The sequence below is a fragment of the Purpureocillium lilacinum genome (genome assembly GCF_023168085.1).
Source record: "Purpureocillium lilacinum CBS 284.36 DNA, scaffold_1, whole genome shotgun sequence".
NCBI lineage: Eukaryota > Fungi > Ascomycota > Sordariomycetes > Hypocreales > Ophiocordycipitaceae > Purpureocillium > Purpureocillium lilacinum.
The window spans coordinates 258,919-279,885 of NW_027072111.1; the positions used below are offsets into that span (position 1 = coordinate 258,919).

Here is a 20,967-nt window from a genome sequence, read left to right on the forward strand (position 1 = left end):
GATTGTTTTTGCCGCAATTACGGACGGACGGGTCTCGAAGTGTGTCTTCCGGGCAAACGGATGTTGTACTTTGTTGCCAGACGTCGCGACGTGCCACAGCTCACCGGGCCACTACATGGGAACGCCCGGTCCGCTTTGGTTCGGCGAGCAGGACGGAGTACTCGTGAGCCGCGCATTTGATGCGTGGTCTGACACACAATTGATTGCCGCTCCAGTCGAGTGCGCTTGGCTCCGCATCGATCCGTACGTCTTGGGCCTATGCCATGAAGACGTCATCGAAGTCCGGGACAACAGAGGTGTTGCCTGCATCGCCACCCTCTCTCACCCGGGTGTCGCGGGCTTCTCTCCGACAAGAGCTGCCGGCACTTGGGTATCTTACTCGTCCGAGACGGTAAAGATATGGAAGCAGGGCAACCTCCCCCCAAGCCGGCTGTGGCTTTGGTCGTCGTACCAGACTCCACCAGGACTCATCAGGATTCTCTCTGTTCGCGTCATGGGTGACGTTTTGGTACTCGAGCGCGGGTGGTTCGGTGAAGTCCATGAAGACAAACTGAACAGGAAATTTGATACGTTTACGTTTCTCAACCTCGACGGGAGCAATGCAGACGACCGTATGGGTTTTGCTCGAGAAAAGCTACTCTCTCACAAGCACTGGGGGACCATGTCTCAAGCTCGCGGAAGCCGGTGGTGTACCTTTTCGAACGGTACACACGTCATTGGGGTGGACAGCAGCTTTACTATATACAATCCGTCTGGCTCAGAGCGAGGAAGCTTCCACATGACGACCATTTACGTCGACATCTATCTGGATAGATTCATCTTAGCCGTTACGGCAACAGACGTCGTCCTTGTTTCAGATACTGGGAAAAGATTAGCACGATGGGCTCGACAAGAACATGGGGCTTTGCTACATTGCGTAGTGCACATCACTGGTATGGTCATACTCCTGTCCGCCTCAGGACAGCTGGAAGTGATCAATTTCGGTTGTGCAACGACGGGAATTTTGAAGTAGGGAGCGCGGTGTCAACCTGATGTGCGGTGCGAAGAAATGTGAGCAGTCTCATGAACTCGAGCGAGACGCCGCTACTGGTTGAGGAGTGGCCTCCAGTCACAATAGTACGAACTGCCCGTTGAGTCAAGCCCAAGCGCTGTGCATCGTTGCTAGTCAGAACGTCAAGTCACCTCTGCACGACAACCGTGATGTCACACGGAGATGTATGCCGTCGGCATGTGAAGAAACTCTGAGGGGGTTCACTGAGGTCGGCGATCACTAGCATCAAGCTTGAGTCTCTATCTGCGAGACCCCGGGTACGGATGAGTGTCTGCTGCTTCTTATGCGAAAACGAGATCAACAAGGCTGTTTCGGCGATCGAAAGAGGAAAACCGAGCCCGTCGCTGACAACACAGAATGCACAATCCAGGCTTACCGACGACGTCGCAGCGGGCGTAAGCGTGATGTGGTCGTCCGCTCCGTCAGAAGGGTCTGAAGAGAAAATTGCTGTGTCAAATGGCCCGGAGACCAATCAATGGTCGAACTGCACAGCAAAAGACGTGTCTAGGCTCAGCGAGATCCGCCTTCTAGGCAAGGAATGTTAGAAGTGGCCAACTACCTCGATCATTAATGCCCATGCAGTTCAATGATGCTCTAGATACGGGTGATGGTGAAAGGTTCAAACGAACGAGTATGGCAATGATATACTGTGAAGAGAGCTAGGAGGGTAGGCGTCGCGAGCAGACCGTTTGGCGAGACGTTGTGATGTCGTTATCTCCAGAGTCAAGCGTCAAGTGTGAATCAGCAATAGTAGAGGAATACATTACCAAGCTCCGCAGGTCGCTAGCGTGCCGGTGTACTTTGGCAATTGGCAATGTGCTCCTGCTCAGGCTCGCGCGATGGACTGGGGTGGAGACCAGCCGTTTGTCACCGTATGCTACTGTACGGCTTGTCTCTTTTTCGTCACTCGTTCGAGTCGAATTGTACAGCGGTGACCCAACTTCAGCTACCTGAGGTTGAAAGCACGCTAACTTTCCGTAGCGTTCAGGCGTGTGAGAGCATTGTAGGTTGGTAGTCACATGAGTCACGCAAGACGCCGCGACGGCCATCCTCAACAGACCAGGGCTCGGTTCATCACACCTCAACAGATACCCCTGCAATGCAAATGGTTCGCCAGTCGCCTCACTGCTGCCTCGTGGTTGTTTGGCCACAGTCATCTCTGTGGCACGCTTCGTTTTTATCCCTCAGCCTCTATAAAACTGAGGCTTTCCATGGCAATGCTGCTGTCGAAAACACGAAAGGTCAAGTTCCTCAGTCGCTCTTACAGTCAAGTTCTAGCACACCGAAAATACCCAGACTACCATAGCCTTGCCATGGAACGACTGACAAAGGGTTGGATTACTCATCTGCGCAAGACGGCCCGCCAGGAGGCAGTTGCCCGGAGCGGATGCCCCTTCTGCCAGGCTGAGATCCAGCCCGACCTCGACTCCTTCAAAGTCCACGTCCGCGAGGAGCATCCCACCCTGTCCGATGACGCCGACATCGAGGAGGCCTTTATGAATGTCATGATACAAAGTCCCCAGTAAGCGCCCACGCCCCCGACGTGCTGTGCTTTTTTCATGTCGAAGTGTTCCCGTGGTGTTGACTGGGCATGTGCAGATCACATCCTACCGCCCGGTCCCCAGGGGCCACCGGCCCCGGCAGAGTAACAAGGAAGCGACCCGTCCCCGGTGCTCCGGTCACCGTGGACCGCTCCGACGGCCTGGACCGGCACGGGGATCCCGAGTCTCAATCCGTGGGCTACCAGCGTCGCAGTAACAAGAAGCTTTGCTCTCCGCCCGCCTCGGTGGCCCAGATCCGCGACTCCTCCCCACCCACCTCAGGCCACAGCTGCGCGAGTCCCAGTGACTCGAGTGACCGAGATTACGACTCACCAGAGCCTACTTCGCCGACTGACATGATAAGACAGCCAGAGGCAAGGCTCATCACACCCGAGGAGATAGTCGCCGAGATTAAGGGCATCTACGCGGGCCTGGTCATGATTGAGTCAAAGTGCATCGAGTATGACAGCACACAGGAAACGAAGGAACTCAGCCAAGAACAATATCAGGCTCTGAGCAAACTACATACGTCGTTGCTCCGCGAACACCACGACTTCTTCCTGGCGAGCAAACACCCGTCTGCTAGCGCTGCCGTGCATCGTCTTCCTTCGAAATACGCCATGCCCGCGAGAATGTGGCGTCACGGCATCCATTCCTTCTTGGAACTTCTTCGGCATAAGCTCCCGGAGTCGCTGGAGCACATGCTGAACTTTATTGACACCGCCTACAGCATGATGGCACTGTTGTACGAGATAGTGCCGGCATTTGAAGACACGTGGATAGAATGCCTCGGCGACCTTGGTAGGTATCGAATGGCGATCGAGGATGATGATATTCGAGATAGGGAGAGGTGGACAGGCGTTTCGAGATACTGGTACAGCAAAGCCTCTGACAAATCACCAAACACCGGCCGTCTCTACCATCACCTTGCGATTCTGGCGCGGCCGAATGCGCTGCAGCAGTTGTACTTCTATGCCAAGTCGCTTTGCGTGCCTATCCCGTTCCCCAGCGCGCGCGAAAGCATCATGACGCTCTTTGATCCTCTTTTGAACGGCTCGCCCCAGCAGCTTGGCCCCGTAGATGCCGCTTTCGTGCGCGTGCATGGCATCTTCTTCTCAGGAAAATCGAAAGAGCAGCTAGAAGGCTCAATGAACGAGTTCTTAAGCCTCCTTGACGGCCGGATCGACAACGAACGATCGGATTGGCTTGAAGCGGGGTGAGATGAGTCGCATCTGGTACAAGTTCGCGCCGTGATGCACTAACAGGCGGTTAGGTACTATGTGGGCATCTCTCTTTGCTGCCTGTTATTGGGTTTCGGTGCAAGATCAAACGTCCTGATGAGGGCGCTCCTGGAGCAGCAAAACGAAGCGGAAGCGGACTATGATTTTGTGACCGAACATGAGTGGGAGTCCGTTGACGAAAACTTCGAGCAAGCGTTGTCTTTTGCTGCCCGGACACAAGAAATTGTCCTGCGGAGATGGAGTGACGAGAACACCCTAAGCTGCATTCACACCACGCTGGTCTTCATGTTGCGCATGTCGCGGCTCTCAGCCGCCATGTCGCATCTCGAGGACCGATTTCCGTGGAAGCTTACTTCCGTCATGCTCAACTACTTACTGAAGACGATAAAGACGGAGCTCCGGATCGATGCAGATAAACTACCGGGCCCGGAGAAGGGCGAGGAGCCGATTCCCCTGCCAGAGGACTACGCGCTGCGCGGGCTCCTCTTCGCCGAGGACTTTTTCCCCAATGGCTGGTTCGACAACGAGAGACTCGACGAGACGGACAGGTACCTGAAGATGCGCTCCAATGCCGTGAAGAGACAAGAACGTATCCTTTGGATCGGGCGCAAGATCGCCAACGCGGGCAAGTGGTTGACGTGGGACGCTGAGACTCGCCAGTTTGGCGTGACGTCGAAGTATGATATTGAGCTATAGGGTCTGCCTGACGAGACGCGGGGCGCAGCCCGCCTCATCGCTGTCGACCCGGGACCCGCGCCGGTGGAAATGGAGGTCGACGACGGAAGAAGCGTCTGACAACGGTGATTCTCTTTCGTCGTCGCCGGCGACGAGCCTCCGGCTCTTGTCTTTCTCACGGCGAGACGAGGGCTGGAGACGGCTACCCCGACGTAAGTATCGAAATGCCGGACCTGGTGGCAATCCCAGTCGGCCCAAGCACCAGCTGGGCCACTGCATGGACAGTACGATGCTTCACCAGAGTCGCTCTCAGCTCGTGAGCGCCTTCTGCGGCGCGGTGGCAGCGTCACAAGCAGGAGGAATCTACGTTCGTGGAGGCCATTAGAATACGGTTTAATGGCGAGAGAGCGGAAGACAGCAGCATACAATCAAGAAAGCCACTGGCTGCTGTCTGCGACTGGAGCTACGTTATCACTGCCAGACGGCCCGGCTGTCACCGTCTCGTATTGTCGTGTTTCCCCGGGCGCCGGTGAACCGTCTGCCGATGCTGCCAAGTATCAAGAATGACGAGTTAGAGAATTACCTTTGTCCAGCGTGTGTTCCTTTGAGGGAGAGAGGGGGACATCAACTGTGAGCAACGAGAAGGGCCCGGGTGTGTCGTCCAGGCCGCGTCGGAGCTGAGCCGAGTTTTTGCTAGTAACTCGCTTTGCTTTTGGACACAAATCGCTTGGTGCTCGCAATGCAGCCGACAGGCTGAATGGTGGTTCTGTTCCCAGTTAGAGGCGTAGTCATTCACACCTGGCTTCAGACAACACAGGCGCAGCCTATGACATGTTGCGGGGTTGAGCCTTGAGGCCAATATCAGCGCTGTGTAGAATTAATTGTGTATTAGCGACGACTGAGGTAGGCGAAATGGCCCTGCTATAGGCTCAAGAAGTGGCGCATGATGGATACTGCCTCGCAGTCTCCAAGAGGCTAGCCAGTGACCTGCCTCAATGACCTGTCTCCCAGGCACATGACGTTGGTAGAAGCGACTGAACACGTGGTGTATTTATACACGCTGACCGCATCAACTCGCCGTGAGATATATTTGCAAGCACTACACGAAGGTGATCAATCCCTGAAGCTGCTGACATGAATCGATCGACTCCCTTCTGGCTCCATGCTGCTAGCAACGCCCAAGCCGGCCTGACTCGACTGCAGCGTTCAGGCCGCCACTAGCCTGGCCAGGACCCTGGTAAGAATGTACGGCTCATTATCGACGGAAACCCGTTCGTCAGCGGAGACATGCATCATTCCCCAAAATGGCTCGCTCCATCGACGGCTGTACTGTATGCCTTGGTACGTCTTCTTCTCTTGGTTGATGACGCCGGGGGTGGAACGCGAGGTAATTTCCTCCCGGGCTTGGGGCAGTGAGCACTCACTATTTGGTGATGCAGCGTTAGGACGAACCACCTCCGTCGGTCCGCGAGGAGGGCATTCCGGAGCAGACCAAGCAGTGCGTCGGAACAGAGACCACGCTTTCGCTGTCGGCCTGTGTACCACGGGAGCCGGTGGAACATCGTTCGCCGTTGGTGGTTTGGGATCCCACGAGTACAGCAGACAACCCGATCTCTGACTTCTGTGGCGTGTCTTACTACCGATAGTACCTGTCCAGCCACAGGAGCATGCTGATTCTTGTTCTTGCGTGTACCGCCTTTCGACAACATGGTAGTGCGTACCACTTGGCCTCTTGGGGCATTGAAGTCGGCCAGTTTCATCTCGCGCGATAAAGCCTCGTTCGATGCCAAAGTCAACGAAGGCCGTCCCGTTCAGCCGTCCGGGTTCGCGCGAGAAAACGTCGTGGCATTTTGCGTCCATGGTATGCCCAAGCCAATGCTCCAACAGATCTGTGTACCATCTCCATCCAGAGAAGGATTCTTTGCAACCTTCGACAAAGCACGGTAAACTTGACGGCGCTTCGGCCCGAAGAACTTCGTACTTGGCCTTGCCGCCGTGTTGCTTACTCGTGTGCTCCATGAGTGTGTCGTGACGTGGCCAGTTTCGGCGAGCTGTACCTGTAGCACAACTACCCTCGGCGCACCGGAAGATAAGATGGCGCAAATGTTTGGTGGATACGTGGCGCTTCCATTCGTTTGTGTTGCCACATGGCGTCTGGCAGCCTGCAAACTGAAGCGGGCAGGGAAACAGGGATCCTTGGTTTGGCAAGTCTGACGGCTTGTCCTCAATCATTTGGGCGGTCAATCTGGCACTGATCCGTGTGATTTTGTGAGCTGTTTGCGGTGCCGACTCGATCTGTTGATGCAGCAGCATGGGTTATACTTTGACGCAGCTCGAATTAAGCTGGGGCATGTTGCGCAATTTAAAGCTAACTTGGACGGCAGAGGAGCTGTAGCTGTGTCCGATCCCTGCCATTCAGTACTACCATCAGCCACTCGACGAGTGCTTTATGCCGAACACGTCACGTGTAGCCATGTCCAGAGAAGCAGATAAACGTGCCTCGTGGCGTTGGCTGCTCGGTCACATCCTTTCAACACTGCTGAGCCAAGTCTAGACTTAATATTGGAAATATCAAGTTCGGAATGCCGCCCTTCGTCTACACTTCGCGCTCCGAAAGCCCAAAGCGGAAGCTCGCAACGCACTAGTACAGTAGCTTGACACGAGCCGGGCGGCGCGATTCGTCGTAGTTGGCATTGTCCGCCATGGCAACGGTACGTAGCCTCAGCGAATGACGCATCGGGGTTGTACAGCGCCGTCCTGGCCCGTGGCGTGAAGCAGCTGAGACCGAAGGTGCCGCTTGTGAACGCGGGGTGGGTGGCGTTGAAACGTCCGGAGTGGTGTGATCAGGGGTACAGTACTGTAGGCTTGAGTCATTTTTGGTCATGACCGGGCAACAGAGTACAGTACTATAGGTGCTGGGACGAGCAGACTTGGGTCATGTTGTCCAAGGACAAGAGCCAGGAAGGGGGCGAGCTTAACGGGTGCCTGGCTGGAAAGCTAACGAACGAGGGGCGTGAATGTAAAGACCGGCTCATGAACCAAGCCATTTTTCACCAGGGTCCGTCCCCTGTAGCACGACGTCGCCACTGCATCAATGGTGATTTGGGAGGGGGGAGGGGGCTAGAATCGGCCACACGCCCTGAGTGCAGGCATGTGTGGCTGCCCCCAACACCGTCTTGGATCCGCCATACAATGGACCCGGGAGGTAGAAGCGCAAAGGAGCTGCAGCACGGTTCGGAAGACTCCAGGCTCCAGCCAGTCACATCTCGCGAACAGCGCAGCACAGCGGACGCAGACATGCCATTCATTGGTCCGACATTCCAGCCCAAGTCTAAACACTAAAGGCTAACCCTTGGTCTCACTACCTTCCGTGATTCTGCTCGCTTGCCAGTCGTTTGACATTGAGCAGTGTCAGGAGACTCGCTTCTTCCAGACCAGCCACCAGGACAACTCCTCCTGTCTCAACCACACGCGGCCGCCTCGCCGGCATATGATCGCCGACCTTTCAAGACTATCTTTAGTCATAGACATCAGGCTCCCCAGGCCTCACAATGTCGCACACCACTCCGCTCACGACGAGTTGGCAGGGCTACATTGCATCGACACTCGACGCTCTGCTGCTTTTCGAATGGGCATTAAGCGGCCGTATCAGCCAAGTTTCTCGTCGCCCAAACGACAGAGAACGAGAGGAGCTCATTAAAAGCGGCAGCATCTTTATCTATCAGGAGCGCGCGTCTGGGATCAAGCGCTGGACTGATGGCAAGTCTTGGAGCCCAAGCAGAATCCTGGGTAACTTTCTCATCTATCGCGAAATGAATAAGCCTTTTCCACCAGGCCAGAAGAAGCGTGCCAAGAAACGATTTGCCTTGGGCTCGCTTGACGGTTTGACGAAGTCCAAGGGCACATCGCCTTCGGACAATGACGACTTTCCCTCCCATGCGTCAGAACATGCGAGGCACCTTCGCCTGTTTATTGGCTCACTAGTCGACTCATTTTCTTTTAAGGAGAACGGCCTTGTCAAGAAAACGATCAGTATCAAGTATCGCAACGTCTCGCACCGCATTATTAGCTACTACAGTGTTGAGGACGTCACTCAAGGGAAGCTCCCTACGCCATCTCGGGACCAGGCATCTCGAGATCTTATCCCCCGTGCCGAGCTCACGACCTCTCAAAAGTTTCGAGCCTCCTCCGACAGGGTCGAGCGCAGTTCGAAAGAGTTACTGGCTACCGATACAAACCTGGGCGAGTTTGTGGGCTACAGCAACGTTTGTCCGGGAATCAATCGTTATCCATTGCAACTCACGTCCGCCACATCTTACAATTCTCCTCAAGGAGCACCCCCTGCCTTTTACCACAGCCGCGAGCCACTTCATGACGGTCAACTGACCCAGGCCATCTCAGTAGCCTCACCGACACTGCAGCCACTGCCGTCGTCAACGTTACTTCCGGTCCCGGCATCCATGCATGTGCCAAGTTCAGCGGGCGTATTCTTCGCTCCGCAACTTCAGGGTAATTACGCGCACATCCTTCACAATTTAGAAACTCGGGGCGGATCGGAACTAGGCTATCGAGGTGATTATTCTCCGGAAATATACCCACCACAATTGCAGTGTCTCGGGGTCAAGGTTGAGGGCGGCGTCTTGGTTGGCGGCAGTGGCAGTACATATCCGTACGGGTATTATGATGCGGGCAATGGTTGGGCTGTGGATTCCACGGACGGTCTCTAGGAACTGCTAATTCGGCAGTGGTTAGCAATGACGTGATTAATAGAGGAAATGTCTGCCAATAGTACTGTAGCGATTCACTCGGCAACGGGACTTATTGTGCGTTGGGTGACTGATAACACCCCACGGGCGGAAGCTTCCACCCCTTGGCTTGCAACATTTGCAGTCGGGTTATGTTATCACGCAATCCAAGGTGATCTCTTCCTTTCCTTCGCGGCAAGCAAGCATCAGTATCATGACCTGAGACTGAACGCTGCACCAGTTTCCGGAGTTGGCAACGTAGGCCTTGCCATTCAGTTTTCCTCTAACCCAATGCACACCGCGCTAGGTATTTACCACAGAACGAGACACCCATGGTCTTCAAGGAGGCCTCGAGGCTCGGGGTCGTGGCATGATCGGTGATAAGACCCAGCTAGGCCGGCCACCGGTGCTCATCTTGGCAGGCAAAAGGTGACTGGGTCATGCAAGAATTTGCGCGCTACGGTGCTCCGCTCTCACCCGGGCCGCCGAGAGACTAGCCTGAGGGGACACCAGTCGAGACCCTTGAATACCTACCATGGCCATTGCTAAGACAAATATCCATATATAATGCACCAATGTCCACTATGCGAAAATAAGGACCGTACAGAGACCCCCACGCAACATCAGTCTTGTTTCGACAACTCAACTCCGTTACAAGGGCAGCGCAGTCTGCCATATCACGCACGCCGCCGCTGGCATGGAGACACCGACGGAGGGCTACCAGCAAGCGTGCAACACCATGTACCCGCCACACGAGCGATCGCCCTCAGAAACTATACCGTCTGCAAGGCGAGTCTTTGGGACTCCTGCCAGCCTAGGTCCGCCAAACGTGACGACTAGATCTGGCACTTTGCGAGCTCCGGAGGCACGGATGAGCGCAGACGACATGGACGACATTGACTGGCCAACACACTTTTCCTTGACGACTCTCGACACACAACACGCGAGGGCCGAGAAAACCAACGAGCACTCGGCAGGGTGTATCGTGATGCCGGATTCCTACGCCGATACACGGAGTCAGGAGGAAAAAGAGTCATGCACAGCAGCTGAGGGTCAGGATCACGACGATTTGTCACTCGGCCTCGAGACAAATTCTGCTACCGAAAGTCTTCAAGATAGAAAAACAACTCGTCAGCTGCGACCCAGGCCATCGAGTGGTATACCATCGGCACGAGTAGGCTTTCCGAAACAACCGCTACGTGGGCCGAGGGCCACAACGTAGAAATAAGAGGCTCCGGAGAGGCATGACGGGAGCCACCAGTCGTTAGACAACATAAAGTACGCAGTACGGTACATTCGCAATTGCTATATCTTGGGTTTTAAGAAGGTTGATGATTATAATTGAAGACTTCAGTACCCTTTGCAATATCTCCCAAGAATGTGTCGAGCAAACGCGCAAGTAAGATGCTTCCGTCGTTGATCACCCTGACGATGTTTCGGTTCGGCGGCACTGGGAGTGCGGCTCAAATTTGGACTTTTGCCTTTGCAACTCTTCCAATATCGTTTCGTCGGCTTTCTCGAAATCTAAGCCGGAGATTGCCTCGCAGATGAGCTCCTGGCACGTGGTACCCGGGATATTGTGGTGCAATTCCAAGGAGCTTTCCAGAGCCCGCCGAATCCTACACACGTCGAAAACATTGATGCATTCACTGGAAAGCCCTCCGTTAAAAAGAATCTTACCTCACGTAGCATGGAGGTACCTACACTAGTGCGCAGTATTGTCTTTCGTGGCGAGAAAGACCCTGCAAGGCTCGAATAAATTCCACTTGACGCTTCAACTCCAAGCAAAGTTCGGCCAGACGGGACTGAAAAGCTTCCGAATCGCCGCCGGACTCAAATTGGCCTATTAATTTCACGAAATGGTGTACCATCGCAAAAGGCGGGGCCAGGTCGAGGCATTGCTGGAGCCTCGCAGTGGGGACGTTGCCAGCTTTCGCGGAGGCGAGGACTCCATCGATAAACTCTGACTGAGCTGCCACACCCATTTGCATATGGGAATAGTCTCTGTCGGGGTCGACGTTCGATGTTGCTAAAGGGGAATCGGATTGATGCTGTACCGGCCACGTTGCCCCGGTGGTCATGGCGGGGGCGCGAGTACAAATAGCTCGTGCCGCTTGATCCTCGGAGGTAGGAATTGACCACCGCCTGATTTGCTCGAACCACTTTCCTTCTAATGCAGAAGAGGCAACATTGTAAGTCAGGCCCTGTCAGCCATATGACCGGCCGAGCCTCGCAGCTGGCTAGAAGTCTTGGGTGAGTCGGCAAACTACATCTGAATCACGGAAATTTTACACATACGGACGGGAGTGCGGTTAATGGGCACCAAAAGAGAGGCAAAGTGCTTATGCGGAATACTTGTTGCAGATAGGCCCGTCACAGAGGTAGTATATTTTGCCACGGATTGTCGTGTTTGACCCGTCTTACTACCTACATAGCCATATCTTTAACGCGCTGCGGCTAGGCGAAGAATATGTTGACAAGCCAGTAGCCCCCCCCGACGCTTGGAGTCGTCACAGGACGCCAGCTCGTTCTCGATTCCACTTTCCGGTGTGAAGCCGTAGATGTCCTTTTCGGGATCGGATGCAAATCCAGCTTCTAGCAGCATCTCAAGAACGACCGGATTGCCCCTCATTGCTACAAGAGTGACAAGAGGACTTCCATTCACTTTTGCCCCGACATCTATCCCATGTCCATGGTCCTTGACCCCACCGAGTACGTTCTCGACTGTCGTCTCATCATCGCCGCTAATCGCGTGTGAGACAGGTCCTTCGCCTAGATCATCTTCCAACCAGGGGTCTGTGCCCGGTGTGCCCAGAAGCAACTTGATCATGCCTTGGTGTTCCCAATGTATGGCGTAGGTAAGAGGCGTTCGACCACGACAATCCACGGGGTTGAGCTTGAGCTTGTCTTGAGCCGGTGCCCTGATGATGTAGTCATGCGCTGTTGCGTAAGTCCATTCGCCGAAGTCTTTGTCGTCCGCCTCGTGGAAAGCAGTGTAATCCGTTTGACTACCCTGAAAAAGCGTTCGATGCATCAAGCAGGGTGTCAAGGGGAAGTCTGAAGAAACAGGGTCGGCAGGTTGCTGAGATTGACCTGGATTCTCATTCAGACACCGTAGCAGGTGTCTTGCGATATCGATACGGTTATGGCGTGCCGCCAAATGAAGCGGAGAAGCTCCATGGGCCGTCGGATTTGCAAAGTCGACCTGAGCACCATTGTGTATCCAGTGACGGACTAGACCGAGATGACCGCTTCTGACTGCCTCGAACAGGGAACTGTTCAGACAATCCACGCAGGATCCATGATTCCCGCCGGAATTGAGGTGATTGACTGACATTGAGCGCGATAATGGTATTGTACAGTACTGCACTTTGCTGGTGCATGAATGGAAACAAGGGAAGCCCCAGACCTGCCTTGGTCAAGGGCACACCGCCCATTTATAGGCCGTTGGCACCTCGCTTTGTATGTACAGCTATGTGATTCGTAAGCGAAACGACCAATGAGTTCCAGCGTGGCGTTATGCAGGCAAAGGGGCGGCAGAAATGCCACAGCCGGTTCATCCACTTTCACAGTCATTGGCTGACGATGTGTCGACGAGTACCAGGTCAGTCCCTCCTCCACTGGCAACAGATAAGCATCGTGTCTGCAGAGACTCGACACAATGTCTCCTTTGCGTGAAAAGGGGCACCGCGAGTCTCGAACAAACCGCATCTGACAACGTGACGTCGCGGCAACGATTGGAAGGGCGTGGTGGAAAGCGCTGTGGGCTTACCGGTGCTCTGCTCCATGGGGGCCTGCGTGGGACTGGGCTCGTGTTGGCCTCTTGAGCCTTCTCAAGGCTATGCAGGTCTCTCACCCCACATGCACATGAGGGACCTGAGACGTTTCGATCGGCATTTCCGTTCAGAGGTGGTGTCTTCGGTCGCATCGATGGCTTGACGCGTAGTGGTTATGGCTTCTTCCAAGTCTCTTATGGCTCCGGTACGTTCGTAGAGCCGGGTAAGCAGTCTCCCCAATTGCCCCAAAACCAACGCGGCATTGGTTCTGTCGCCCGCCATGGCCGTTATTGCTTGCCTTGAAGCGTTTATGGCGCCCTGCAAATCGTCTATCACTGCCGTCCTATCGTATCGCTTCGAGAGAGTCCTTGCAAGGTCATTGAAGAAACTTTCGCGGCGACGATGGCCATGGCTGGCAGCATTGATTGCCTGTTGGGCTAGACTTATCGAGTCCTCCAGGTCCCTCAAATCTGCAGTTCGATCGTACCGCCGCATAATTCTGTGCCCCAAATTACTGAGCCTGTCCGCGCGGTAAGTGTCCGTGTTGGAAGTTGCTGCAATTGCTTGACGTCCCACGTCAATTGCTTCGTCCAGAATGCTCATAACCCTGGTACGCTCGTACGATAGCATAAGGCAGTCTCCAAGGACTACTAGCTGCTTCGGCCAGCTGCGGCAACCGGCCGATGTGGCAGCTGTCGCTTGCCGTGCGAGGCCAATCGCTTCTTCCAGGTCTCCTAGCTTTCTGATCCGTTCATAACGTCGCGCAAGCTTGTTTGCGATCGAAGACACATAAATGCTGTGGTGTGGGTAGTCGCCAGGCGTGATGGCAACAGCTTGTCGATCCAATGTGATGGCTTCGTCCAGATCGCCAAGTACTTTCGTGCATTCGTATCGAAGCACAAGAGCATGGCTGAGGTTGCGCAGGCCTACCGCAACTGTTGGCCCAGGTGGAGTTGCAGCCACGGCCGTGCGAGCTTTCTCGATCGCTTCTTCGAGAAACGCAAAGTCTTTGGTTTGTTCGTATTTCAGAACGAGATTCTTTGCAAGATTGCCCAAGAAGTCCGCATAGTTGGGATGGTCATATTGCGCGTTGGTGACAACCTGCCGTGCCGCCGCAATACCTTCTTCGAGGCTATCAAGGTTGCCAGTAGCTTTATACCAAGAACCAAGCTTGCTCCCGAGGTTGTTTAGCCATTGCGAGTGATCCGTATGACTCTCTAACGACGCTGCGACTGCCCTTCTAGTCACGGATATGGACTGTTCCAAATCGTGCACGGACCCTGTGGTCTCGAACCGCCGGAAAAGCATATTGCCGAGGTTGTTGAGTCGTGCGGCGCGATTGGGATGAGTGTCGGCTGTACTTGTGACCGCACGCTGAGCCATATCAACTGCCTCTTCTAAATCACTGACGGCTCCAGCGCACTCAAAGCGACGACTTAGCATAACGCACAAGATGCTCGATCGCACTGCGTAATGATCGCCGTCTCCGTCGCTCAGCTTTACAACAGTTTGTGCGCTCGCAACAGCCAGGTCAATGTCTTCCCTATTGCCAGTCAATTGGTATCTTTTGTAAGCCTCGGTTGCAATTGTCGTCAAACTGTCAATCACGTTATGATGGCCTGACTGCAAGAGCATCTCGTTCGCTGGTTGCTCAGGCCCACTGCTATTTTGAACGCGGGCCATTTTCCAGACGCTCAAGTGCCTCCAAGGATTCTGGGCTAGCTGTCACCAGATAATGGGAGGAGATTGTGAATGTAGATCGAGATGGTGGTCGTTGCTGTCTTGCCGTAATGTTACTGCGGACCGGAGAGACTGCCCGACATAGCGTTCCCACGGCAATTAAGTGAATGGATGAACTTGCGGCGCGCAGGTGCGTCCACAATAGGCTTACTGCATCCGATCGGTTGCGGTCAATCCAGAGCAGTGCTCAAAACCGTGGGGAAGCCCCACATCTAGATGGCACCTTTGAAGAGCAAATACGATACATAGCAAATGGTGAGTTCAAAGATCAACTTCCGATGTACTGTACTGTGCTATATTGAAGTGTATGTATGTATGCTGCCGATACGGTACAGTACTGTACAGCGCAGTACTGTACGATATGAAGGGGTTCACGGTCCAGGCCGTCAACCCGACGAGCGAAATGATGATCAGGGGCGTCGAGAGGTTGGTGTGAAGGACACGGTATGGGTGGATTGTTGGGAGTGGTGCGTGGTGGCGTGTAGCGAGATGGTGGGCAGCGAGGTGGTGGGTAGCATGGTTCTGACCGTTGGCAGGAACCCGCTCTGGCAGGCGACCGCCGCAAGAGCAGTCAATGGCGCTATCCAGCCGCCAATCCTGATATTCGGCATGCCTTGAGAACACCACAGTCACGACATGTACCGAGCCACAGACCCCGAGACACCTCAATTCTTCACGGTGACGATGCTCTCAGAACCTTCATCGGACACCGAAGCTAGCTCAAGCTCGGTGGGATGGATCCTTGCGGCACACCTGTAGCAACTTCTGCACCAAGCTGCAATTGTACTGTACAGTAGCCAACCCGGATATAACGCCCTCGGAGTCGGGCAAAGTGGGTTGGTGTAACGGTCTCAACTAAGTGTGTTGACAACTAGCTGAGCGACTGCAACGAGTATCCTAAAGCTAAGGAGAAAGGAAAGGAAGAAAAGAAAAGAAAAGAAGGTTGCAGAAAGAAACACGAGCTTTTGAGCGGAGCTCCGGAGCTGGTGTGGATCCCGGTCGACAGCGGATCCGAGACCCACACGGGCCCAGCCCATTACAGTTGGCATCTTTGGCTGAGTCGTGTCTTGAGAGTGTCTTCGTCAACTCGGCGGGCATTTGCGGCCACCCAGCACTCTCTATCTGACTCCTTACTGTACTTGTCTCTCATTGTTCAGACTGTCGAGGGGTCACATCACAGCCAACGTGCGTCCCGCAGTCCCCAAGGCCGAGTTGGTGGGATGCCTCAGTATCCCCTCTTCAAATCTGCAATCTCCTATACAAGCGGTGTTACCGGCCCACACACTTGACGTATCCATTGCGAGTTCGTCAGCGTAGGTCTCAGCGCGGTGTATGTTGATGTCAAACCCGCCCAGGGTCGCTTGTCGGTCTGGTCGTCGGGCGCTTTGCATGTCTGCCGTCGTATAGACGGTCCAACATTGTTCTTGAAACGCGGCTGGGTGGTAGAGATTAATTTGCGGGTGTACAGCTGTGAGCGGAACCGCCGTCCTCCTGCACACACTTCTTTTTGCAACACCCGACCCACTTTTGCTGGTGTCGCTGATGGCCGAGCTCCTAGAATAGTACAGAAGAGAGAGTATGGGGGAGGAAACCAGTTTCGCTCATAGCTGTAGTGATCGTGGTTCCAATTCAAAGGTGCTTCTGTCCGTATTTACTACTCCTGCTGGATCAGCCAGCCAGCGATCCCGCCTACCGTGCGTATAGCTCTCGGCGAGGGCATCGGCGATGTCGTCTGAGATTGGCTTGAAAGTGCATTCTTGCCCTTGACAATAGCATCAGTGACACTTTCCTTGCGTCGTATTTTGGAAACCCGCTGCATCGAACCTGCAGCGACATTCGCATTCTAGCTCGAAGCCCAGTACACGCGACCCACCTTCTGCTGTCTGCATGATGTGCGCGTCATGATCGTTCGTGAATAGGTTGATTCGCCGGCCGGAGACGCATATGCTGCACTGGATGAGCTATATCCATATCTTGTCATGTTTCTTGTCGTTGCAGGCGCTTTCCAGGAATCCGGCTTCTGCAGAAGTTGGAACGTGAGATGATATTGAGACTCGGGACGAGCCTTCTTTGATCTAGGCTGATATGTCGACCTGATGACTTGCTTCCTTATGAGGATAGTGGCCCGGTGCCCTCCGTGCCCAGTAAGCTGGCGAGACGTTGGTCGCCGTGAAGAGTGCGAGTTCAATCGATAGCAAAGTGCAGCACCGGCCGCGGCTCAGGTAGTCCCTTCAACAGACGAGACAGTGTCCGTTGCAATAGCACAGCAGGGGCTTTGCCTTCGTGCGGTCGAGGCCTCATCAGAACTTGCCACGGCGTTGGGCGTGTCGCTGCGCATTTGCTTGCCCTTGTCTGGCAGCCAGAAGAGGCGCCTAGCTGACCCGCACACCATCTCGATTCGCTTCACACCATCTCGTTTCACTTCACACCATCGATTGCTCCACACCACCTCAATTGCTCCACACCATCTCAATTGCTCCACACCATCTTGCTGCCCACCATCACGCATCCTGCTCTTTCCGCTGCGCACCACCTAACTTGGCTTCACACCACGTCACTTCGCTTCACACCCATTTGGCCTTGCCAGCATGCAGGAATGGGTTGAGCGCTAATTCTTACCGCTGACGGTCAGAACCACAACGCTTCTTGTCTTCAGAGGCCAGAACCTACCCCTGCTAAGTTGCGAAGTCGTGCGGCCGCGGAAGGGTCTATGAGCGACACCCCGCGTTGTCGACCTGCTTTTGCGTTCGAGAGCCGCTACGGTTGTCGTTGCCCCATTACTGTACCGTCAAGGCAGCAACCGCCTAGAAACAAAACAACGATAACACCACGCTGAGCGCTGTTGTGGAACTCTCCGCTCATACAGTACCTCTCCAGGTGGATGACCTCGCGAGCATCTACAAGTTGCTGTTCACATCGCCTCACAACTCCCTCAAGTCCAGCGCACGACATCGATTTGGTCGTCAGTTGGCCTGTCAAGTCGAGCTCTGACCAACTCACGCTTGGTAGCCTATCTCAGGTGAGCGATCTCCGCCACAATCGGCCCTGGGCTGCATGCGGCGCGACACAGTCTAACAGTACATCCAGATACGCCAGCGCCGCTGCCATCTTCGTGTTCGTCCACTGATAGCCGCAGCTCCCGATACTGCGAGTACCGCCGCGTTGACTGTTCCTCATTGCGACGCAGAAAAGCCAGCACAAGCAAACAATGAAACGACAACGCTCTCACGAAATGGAGTCACCCGAGGCAATTGGAAACTCATTCGTTTCGTCGCCGGGCACGGCGTCAGGTGACCACCGCGACCAGCCGCCGCAAACCCCTGCGTCGCAAAGGACCAACACGCCCGATCATGCGACCGCCGAGCGCTCGGCAACACCGCCCGAGCCGCCGAAGACAGTGACGACGTGGTCGCCGCCCAGGGCTCTCCCCAATCCTAGAGACCATACGACAGACCAGTTGGATCAGACGGGCAATGAATACCTTCCGCGAGAGGTTGACGAGTTTGGGGAAAAGAAGGTCATGCCCAACGGGCAACTTCTACGCGGAAGACTTTACCGGTGTAGGACCTTTCTTGTGGCAAATCGAGGCGACAAACTTTTCATGCTGGGAACTGAATGCGCTAAAAAGCTAGGATACCGAGATTCTTATCTGCTGTTCAACAAGAATCGGTCGTTATATAAGATCGTCGCCAGCCAAGTCGAGAAGGACGATCTCGTACAGCGTAAGATCCTTCCACTCTCGTTCCGCTCTAGGCAGGTCGCCATTGTGACGGCCCGATCCATGTTTCGACAGTTTGGCAGCCGCATTATTGAGGATGGGCGCAGGGTGCGTGACGACTATTGGGAAACGCTGGCGCGCAAGCAGGGTTTCACCGAAGCCGATCCCGCGGGCGAAAAGCGACCAGGCTCCCAAAGCCGCGCCATGGCCGAGCCTACAAACACGCACTTGCCGTCCTCACCCCGCACAGAAGTTGCCTTGAGTACAGCCACCAAAACGCCATCGCAGCCTGATGCACCACGGTCCCAGGTTACAGGCACGACAGCAGCTCCACCGAAGAACACAGCAGCGACGCCCGGCTCGGTCGCGGCTTCGACGTATTGTAGCGGAGCCTACCCAAGAGATCGGAGCAGCACCGGCAATGGAACTTCAAGTCGGCAGATCACTGGCCCGCTGTACCACCCGGCCATGGACATGATCTCGACCGCACACGAAGCTCGAGTGCCGCCACCTGACCTTGTCGGGGTCAGTGGATATTCCAGTTGCCAGCGCGACACACCGTACGACCACATGCAAAGAGATTGGCCGCGCCGTCCAGAGCAGCCATCGGCCCCTGGCACAAATGAGCAGCAGCCTGCTGGCTCTGGCGACCGCATCGCCACTGCCGGCCGTCCGTACATATCGGCATACACGACTGCCTCAATTGCTGCTACCCAGCCGCTCGTGTCCCCGCCGCGCCCTCCACAAGCGTTGAGGGAGAATCCGTATCCGCAGTCTCTTCAGTCACACTATTACACCAATCAGCCCATGTGGTCACAGACTCTAGGCCATAGTACTGGGACTTACGCAACCCAGTACGAGTCGGCATACCGAGCTCAGTCGCCTGCCTTTCACGTCCAGCAGCCAAGAGCTGGCCAAGACGAACCTACCGTGTCCTTTAGCAGGCAGCATGGCTCCGGTTACGGCATGTACTTGGTGAACCAGACCCCTAGGGGCTACACACCGCACACAGGGCCAGATTAAGGGTCGCAGACTCCATCGGCTCGGCGAATGTATGAGAATTGCTATGGGCGGACAGCGCTCAGTACCAGGCAACGCTACGGAAGATAAGTCTTGACGCCCGTGCTTGAACTAGGCGGATTCGCCAGCGCCCTCCGTACCTCTTGGCGAGATTGCTTGCATTCTCGATTGCCTCGGTCATATCAGAGTGTATGGGCACTGCCTTCCACAATGATGCGACGTCTTACCGCCGTGTCAAGTCTGTCTGTCATTGCGCCGCTCACACTGAGTTCCTCGCTAGGCCTCACAGAGTGTGGCCGGTGCTGACAGAGAGAGCTGCTATAAGTCTGTATTTTAGCACCGCGACGTATTCACCCTCGGATGCGCTGCCTTGCAACACCCCGGCTGGCCCGTATAAAGTTGCACAATTCCCCCCAGCGGCACATACCTGGACAGACTGTGGTGAGTGTCGACGCCATCGTACGAAACAACATGACAGACGTTTGCGAATGTCTGCGGATCCCGAGGCATTGGACGGCCAGGTACTGACAGGTAGTTGAAGCCATGTTCGTCGACAACGTTTCTTGGTGCAATTTCTTCGTGACCCACGTACATGACATTCTATACAAGGAGGCACTTGTCTGGCATGCAGGGTTGTTATCCTATAGTATGACCTGGGGAAAGATCTTGTCATTTTACACGCTGGCCTAGAAGCGGCCGTAGCGCTCCAGCAGACGCTTGAACCCCCCTGGCCGCACTTCGGTTTGCGACAAACGCCGGATGGCGGACGACTGGGCGGTAATGTGCACGGTCATGGACGATGTGAACAATGGCGGTCGCCTTCATGGCCGGGGCCTTCTACGTCCCATCTGTGGACGGAGATGCCACCCCTCCATCTACCCAAGTGCCTTGGGACGGGTCTCTTGTTTATTGCGTCGCCACGAAGCCCGACAAAACATGTATCTAATCTCGTAGGGTGTTGACTGACACCACTTCATGCTCGGTCTTTGTCGCTGTCGGTGGTGTTGTTCGACGTACACGGCTCGCCTACTTGGCGCTGACAATTGAGCATTGCGTGCGACGTGGGGTCATTCTTTAGTCGAAGCGCCCGAACAGTTCGCAGGCTATGATGCACTCCGACGTCGTCTTCCGGCACGAGACGGGCACTACGGTACCGGTAGGCGACGCCGGAACTGCGTAGACCGCATCGTCCTTTGACGTTGGGGGCGTGGTGGCAGACGTAGTGAAGCCGAAGCCTTGCTTATGCCGGCCACCGCCAGTTAGTTAGTTGCTCATCGACACGGGTGAAAAGCGTCCGTGCAGGGCAGTGGGAGTTCTTGCTCGGGCGTCATGGATGCCATCACTAGTAACTCTGTGATTCGACCTGAGTGCGATGAAACTTGCAGAGAGTTCGGGGGAACTGGGTAGCGAGCACGAAGAACCAGAGCGATTTCTGGATCTCCATCCCTTACGCAGCCCTT

The 20,967-nt window shown here is 55.0% G+C and overlaps 3 protein-coding genes across 3 annotated transcripts; all 3 read left to right on the forward strand.

Moving 5' to 3' along the window:
- Window positions 1–2,364: 2,364 nt before the first annotated feature.
- Window positions 2,365–4,529, forward strand: PLICBS_000031 (uncharacterized protein; the record flags this gene model as incomplete). The annotated part of the gene is made up of 3 exons (XM_065599470.1): window positions 2,365–2,573; window positions 2,651–3,808; window positions 3,866–4,529. The coding sequence occupies 3 exons, from the start codon at window positions 2,365–2,367 to the stop codon at window positions 4,527–4,529; spliced, it is 2,031 nt and encodes a 676-aa protein (XP_065455542.1).
- Window positions 4,530–8,059: 3,530 nt separating this feature from the next.
- On the forward strand, window positions 8,060–8,894 carry PLICBS_000032 (uncharacterized protein; the record flags this gene model as incomplete). Its single annotated transcript, XM_065599471.1, has 2 exons — window positions 8,060–8,773; window positions 8,841–8,894. 2 exons carry the CDS (start codon window positions 8,060–8,062, stop codon window positions 8,892–8,894), a joined length of 768 nt encoding a protein of 255 aa, XP_065455543.1.
- A 9,107-nt stretch (window positions 8,895–18,001) lies between these two features.
- PLICBS_000033 (uncharacterized protein) lies at window positions 18,002–19,510 on the forward strand (the record flags this gene model as incomplete). Its single annotated transcript, XM_065599472.1, has 1 exon — window positions 18,002–19,510. The coding sequence occupies one exon, from the start codon at window positions 18,002–18,004 to the stop codon at window positions 19,508–19,510; it is 1,509 nt and encodes a 502-aa protein (XP_065455544.1).
- Between the last annotated feature and the right edge of the window lie 1,457 nt (window positions 19,511–20,967).